At 32.9% G+C, this 6868-nt stretch overlaps 1 protein-coding gene across 1 annotated transcript; it reads right to left on the bottom strand.

Moving 5' to 3' along the window:
• Positions 1-3335: 3335 nt before the first annotated feature.
• On the bottom strand, positions 3336-5487 carry LOC132606526 (organ-specific protein S2-like). The gene is made up of 2 exons (XM_060320078.1): positions 5335-5487; positions 3336-3818 (listed from the first exon to the last, which is right to left on the bottom strand). The coding sequence occupies exons 1-2, from the start codon at positions 5377-5379 to the stop codon at positions 3456-3458; spliced, it is 408 nt and encodes a 135-aa protein (XP_060176061.1). The 5' UTR covers positions 5380-5487; the 3' UTR covers positions 3336-3455.
• Between the last annotated feature and the right edge of the window lie 1381 nt (positions 5488-6868).

Below are 6868 nucleotides of genomic sequence, written 5' to 3'. Positions count from 1 at the left end.
GCTAATAAAATTAATTATTAATGGACTGAAGAATGAATGTAACATAAAAGATTAAAAAAAATGACTGAATGTAATGCTTTTTTTATTTATTTTTTTATTTTCAAGGGACATGAGCGTTTAAAAGATATTTACAAATGTTTAAGAGAATTAATTTAAAAGACTGAATTTAGTAAACAAACATAAGATACGCAATGTCAAGAATATTAACAAATATGAGTGCAATTTTATGAATAAGATGTGATATAAGGAAAGCATACAAGTGAAATAAAATAATAATGACCTAATGTTAATTTGCCTAAAACACGTAGTGAACTTTAAATAAAAAATGTGTAACATTAATAAATAAATTCCACCAACCGGCACCCCAAAAAGTAAAGGTTGACTATATTTTATGCTTTGAATAATTTTAAGAACATAAAAGTAAATACAGATAGAAATCTGAAAAGATCTTCGAGAGTCGTCTTCGGGAAGTAACTCTGGATACCTACATAAAACTTCATAAAAATGTTAGTAATTGATAAATATTTTACTAAATGAATTAAAGAAACGATAATAAATATATATTGCGATTTAAAATAAAAATGACCCGTCTTATGTGCAGGGAAGGCCTCGAGAATCGACAAAATTTTTTTCATCGGTCAAAATATATTATTTGTTTTTTAACTCACAAAAGAAAAGAAATTAGTAGAAAATTGATGAACAAACGCCCAAAATGAAATGAAATAAAACAGTACATCAACCCAACATAATTCACCGGAGATGGAGGTTGGCGTGAGAGCTATTTGAGCAAAATAAAATAGGGGTTGGAAGTGGTGAGCAAATTAAAAGGAGAAATAGTTTCTCCCAAAATCAAAGAGATGAGAGGAGTTTGTGAGTATGAGAAAGGGCGAAAAGTGAGAAATCGTCTTCTTCTTCTTTTTTTCTTTTTTTTTTTAAAGAAAGAGGTACGAAAGAGTTTAAAAAGAAATATCAGCAAAGCCTTCAAAGTTAGGTAAGAGGAAAAAAGCAAAAGTCTTCGAAATTAAAAAAAGAGTGTAAAAGTTTGAAAAGGAAAGTGTAAGTAAAGAAAAAGGAAGATATGTGCAAAAGTGACTTTGAAAAAATAGTAAAAATTAAAGGAACATGTTTCCATTTTTATTGGGAGTAAGAATAGGGATGTGATTTGATACCACAGATAGTTTAACAAAAAATGTCGTAATTAATTATGTTTGCAATAAACTCTTTCGATTTTATGTACTGACGAATTGTATTAAATTATAACTAAATACATATAAGAAATGTAAGTATTAATATGCAATTAAAATACGTAAATAAATATGTGATTGTTATTTAAAAAATATACTGTGTTGTAAAGAAATTAAAAAAAACTAATTATTTACTGAAATAAAATTGCAGTGTTGTCGTGTATGTGCAGATGACTGTGAAAAAGTAATGATTATCAAAATTAATTTAAATGGCAATAAATTGATAAAATTTCTAATATTTGCATAAATATGGATAATTATCAATAAATTGTGTTAAAATAAAAAAAAATGTAAAAAGTTGTATTTTGTGCCATTTAACGATTAGGGATCTCTGAGACATTATTTTCAAGCACGATGAGCTAAAATTGGGTGTCAACGTTTGCACCAACAAATAATATACAACCATAAATACTCTAAAATAGAAAGGAGATTATATGTATCATCTTGAGGCCAAAGATCTACGTATTATAAAGTCCGGTTAGTATTCAAATGTTAGCACAAACATACCTGGAACTTAGACATACTGTACTAAGTTATTCTCTTTCAATTTTCCGTAAGAATAGAGTGAGAAATATCCTTAAGATTGTTGGAAATATTATGGAAAATACTTGATCACGAATCTTGTCTGAAAATACTTGATCACGAACCCTTGTAAAGAAACTCTTGATAGCTTGAGGCATGTCAATTAAGACACTGTCCTTAAGGATATTTCACCCTGTGTTGGTGTATCCCCAGGATTCAACAAACTCTTCTAGTACAAAACTAGGAGCCAGAATCTAACAAAGATTAACCAAAAGAGAAAACCCAACACAAGAAAAGAAAGGAGGGAGAATTATTGTTCTTGTTCAATTCACCAATGGAGTAGGACATCCCTTTATATAGAAGATGATATATTCTTATTTCCACGCTGAAGAAGAGTCCAACGGATAAGTAATATTAATACCAATTACTAGAGAAGAATCAAGGTAATAAAGAGAGTATATTGGTATGTTAATTTGGTCAAAAAAACGTTGGAGAAATTGAATTAGAATAATGGTCAATAAATGACTATTTAAGGTGGGAAAATCAATGTTGGTAAATTACAATTTTGCTCACTTATTCTTCCCACAATAACAGCAATTAAGGCTATTGAAAGGTGGCAAAAATTGTCTTACAATTTTAATGGGAGATACTATAAATCTTTTTGAGATATACATAACTATTTTTTAAACATTGAATAAATAGCTACTCAAGAAATTGAAGGCGCTTTGATTTTTTCGACCGCAAGAGTAATCTGTAGGAATAAGAAGGTTTAGTAGAATCAAAAGGAAAAATAGAAAAATTGATAGAATGATTTACGGAAATTGAAACAGCACCTTCTCTGATTGTCTGGATTTATCTCATCGGAGAAGTTAACAAATTAAAGAAACGGACATAAATCATGGCATCAAGAAATAATTCTCCTTTTTTTACCTTTTCTAATATATATCCTTTGTTTTCTACAAATGATAAATCTGTGTTATTATAGTGCCGATCAACGTTTAACCAAAAAAAGTGGCAATCAACGTGATATATATATATATATATATATGTTATGGCCTTGCCGGTCGAAGATGGTATTGATTATTTTACAGATTGGCCTTGTCGGCCTAGATTGCTCGTATATGTTCTAGTTTCATGAGTTACAGGTTGATTCGCTCGGTCAAGTAAGGCATCGGGTGACGGTCACGCCTTCCTAAGTTTGGGGTGTGACAGGAAGGTTAGTTAGCCGAGTGTTGTCATACTTCATGTGGGATAGGCAAGGGGCTAGTCTCTTCTCCGCTTCTCCTTATTAGCAGTATTATTTAGTAATCGTGTAGTTTCTTTGTTCTTCAATGTTTATGATTATATGTCGCTTCATGTGCTTTGTATCCTGTTATTTTGCCGTCTTATTTTTTTGCTACACTGCTTTGAATTCTTCTTTTCTTTTGAGCTGAGGGCCTATCGAAAACAGCCTCTCTACCCCATAAAATGTAGGGGTAAAGTCTGCGTACATCCTACCCTCCCCAAACCACGCTTGTGGGACTGCAATGAGTATATTGTTATTGTTGTTGTATTAAATTCAATAGACACTTTAATACAACCAACAAGTATTTTTTTTATTTCGTGAGTAGATCACTTAACATTGAGAGGCACACACAAAAGGAATGCACAAAAGCAGGAAGACACACAGCACCCTTTATATGGGACATATCAATCATGGTACACAGAAATATTTGGCCTTGGCTCAAAATCTTCAGCAAAGGACTTTTCTTGTTTGAGACTAGTGTCATCATCATGGTAACTAGATATGTTTGGCCTTGGCTCGAAATCTTTGGAGAATACTGATTTCTCAGCATCTTTGAGCTTGGTGTCATCATGGTAGACAAATACATTAGGCCTTGGTTCAAAGGCTTCACGACCTCCAACAGAAGATGATGTGTGACAATCAGCTTCCTCTTTGGAGAGAGGAACTGAATGTGGTCGAGGTATAAGACGTTGGATTGCTTCAGGCATTGGCTCGTCTTTCATCACAGCTCTCCAGTATTCTCCGGGGTCCTTTCTTGCATGAGCGTACTGCCCAAAAATGAGGGACGAAAAAAAGACTGTTTAATTAATCCTATGCTGCATAAATTAGTTAATTCTTTACGAGTACATATTTTATACAGATATGTGCAAATATTTTATTTTTAGTTCTAGTGCATTTCAAGAAGTTTTCACAAAATATCAATATTCTTGTTACGCCCAATCGATAGGAATAGTCAAGACAAATGAATGATTTCCCTCGCTAAATGGGCTAAACACAGCTACGTTTGTAGAAACATTAATGAAATGTCACTCCTGCTCAAAAAGCAAGCATTCATTTTAATTAGACAATTAAAAATATATAAGCTTATAATTAATCGGACTATAAGAATAATTCAATTGCTAAACTCTAATATAAAGACATTTTGGGTGTGTTCGGTTTTCCAATTTTTCTCATGTTCGTTTGGTCAAAAATTTTGGAAAATATTTTCTTTACGAAAACAACTTCCTTAAAAATAGGGAAAATGATTTTCCTAATCAAAGTAGCGAAAATAAGTCTACAATTGACATTTCACCAACCACCCTACCACCACTTAACCCACCTCCAACCACCAAACCCCAACAATTCCCACAACCCCACGCACTTTCACCACCCCTCCACACCCCCCCCCCATCCCTAATTTTTTTTAATGTTTTAAATTTTTTTTTTTTGGGGGGGGGGGGGTTTCTACACCCATCCCCATCTTTGCCTCCCCCCTCCAAAAAATATATAGTTTTTTTCTTAAAAAAAAAATTAAAAAGTTTTTTTGTTTGGTTATTTACACCACCCCCACCCCCTCCCGCGCACCCCTTATCCCCTCCCGAATTTTCTACTTCATATTTAATTTTATCTTTATAAAAATGAAAAGTTTACATGGTTAAATTCGGTGTGGGGTGGGTGGTGAGGGATAGTGGGTGATGGTGGGGTGGATAAGAAAAAAATTCCCATTTTTTATAAAAGTTAAATAAAAAATATGAAATATAAAATTTGGGAGGGGGTGAGAAGGTTGGATAGAGCGGTGGTGTGGGTTAGGGGGTGGGTGAAGATGAAGTGGTTGGAGGGTGGTGATTGGGTGGGGGTGGGATTTGGTTGGGGTGGGTGGTGAAGGGTGGGTGCTTGGGGTGAGTGGTGGGTGAGGGTGGGGGTGGGAGTGGGGGTGGGGCTAGTGTGGGGGTTGGTGTGGTATGGGGTGGTGGGGTTGGGGTGGGGGTTGGTAGGGCATGAGTCGTATTTTTCGTAAAATGTTTTCTACCAACCAACCGAACATAAGAAAATAAGTAAGAAGTTCACTTAATTTTCACTATCCAACCGAATATGAGAAAATAAATAAAAATTCACTTATTTTTCAAAAATACAATAGTTTCCAGGAACACATTTGCCTAAACATTTTCCTCGATGCCGAACACATCCTTTATTTCGAAAGACAAGGCACAGATAATAAAGCAGTGCACGACAATGCAATAAGAAATTCATAAACCTCCAACGGAGGCTAGCTTATAATAAAGTTAATCATGTAAGAACACTTACCAGGGCAAGTGAAAAGAGCAAGATGAGAGTAATAGGCGATTTCATGACTTCAAAAGGAGTATTATGTCTGTATAAGCTATTGTTATTGATGTTTGCTTAATGACTTTCAGGCATGGATAAGCTTTATAGACAGGTTGGGCTATTATAATATTATAATTATATACTCCATCTGTTTCAATTTGTTTGAATCTATTTCCTTTTTAATTCGTGTCAAAATGAATGACATCTTTCCTAATTTGAAAACAAATTCACTTTATGAATGATTTACAGCCACACAAATTTTCAAGGCTTATTTTGAAACACAAGTTTCAAAAATCTTCCCTCTTTCTTAAATGTCATGCCCAGTCAAATGGGTTTATATAAATTTGTAATAAAATCATATTGCAGGCAACACGCTATTAATGTCAGGCTTCAACGTGATTCACGCACTCCTGTACGTAGGACCAAGTTAATAAAGGGTTTTGGAACATCCAATAGGATAGAAGACAATATGTCTGTATCATCAATTAAAATATTTCTTTGATTGAAAGTATAGTATTAATAATTACTAATTATAAAAGAACATAGTACATACGTAGAACAATGGGAGGAGTATAGTAATCATCATCCAAATAGAAAAGCTAATAGGGTATCTTTCACAAAGATTTTATTGGAGTCCAAATCTTTTTGCTAATCTTTGTCTGATAAGGTTTGTTATAAGTAATTATTATAGGCACCATTTGCTCATAATAATACTGCTCCGAATTCAGCAACTGCAAATACTAAGGGTCTGTTTGGAAAGTCACCCATGTAATTGAAACTGGTGTAATTACACAGTTCGACATGTTTGTCAGGCCAAGTAATTACGTAGTCATCATGTAATTGGGTGTAATTGAGAGGTAGTAATTACACTCTTTAATTCTCAAGGGAGGTTGAGAATTTGATGTAATTGCATGTTGTAATCACAAGGTTACTTCTTGATTTCTTTCCTTTTTGTTTTTATTTTAACTAGTTCCTCAGCACGTGCGTTGCAGTGTGTACCGAGTTATGCAGTACATAATTTTATAATAATAATATTAAATCAAAGTTTCGAATAAATGTTGATACATGAAAGAATAAAATATAAGTTTATGTGAATAATAAAGTTGAATCTCTGTATTATAACTTATTTGTTAAAACCACAATAATTGGATAGCATATGAACCTACAAAGATGAACAATATAATCAACGTTTAATTAGATACATGTGATTGTTACTTATTTAGCTTTTATAAAGTACATTTACCTAATTAGCGAAAATGTACATGTACAAATGTCGTATGATGACCATATGATTCTTGATATTAGTTATTGGTCTTATCTTCTGCTGAGGCAAAACAAATAAATGTTTTTCCTTCCCCTGAAAATTTGGGTATTATCAACATTTCATTTAGGTTATCTATACATTTATTACTACTTGCAAAATATCATTTTTTGTTATCAACTTTGCAGAATATGTATTTTTGTGTAGTGATGAAAGTATTCATCTTATAAATGATTTAAAAAGCAGTTGATG

The sequence above is a fragment of the Lycium barbarum genome, chromosome 8 (assembly GCF_019175385.1).
Source record: "Lycium barbarum isolate Lr01 chromosome 8, ASM1917538v2, whole genome shotgun sequence".
NCBI classification, from domain to species: Eukaryota; Viridiplantae; Streptophyta; class Magnoliopsida; order Solanales; family Solanaceae; genus Lycium; species Lycium barbarum.
This window is presented reverse-complemented; position numbering and strand designations above follow the sequence as displayed.

Coding starts and splice junctions, on each gene's coding strand:
- LOC132606526 (XM_060320078.1), bottom strand. CDS start 5,379: ATGAAATCGCCTATTACTCTCATCTTGCTCTTTTCACTTGCCCTG. Junction 3,819..5,334: donor TGCTCTTTTCACTTGCCCTG/GTAAGTGTTCTT, acceptor ATTTTTGGGCAG/TACGCTCATGCAAGAAAGGA.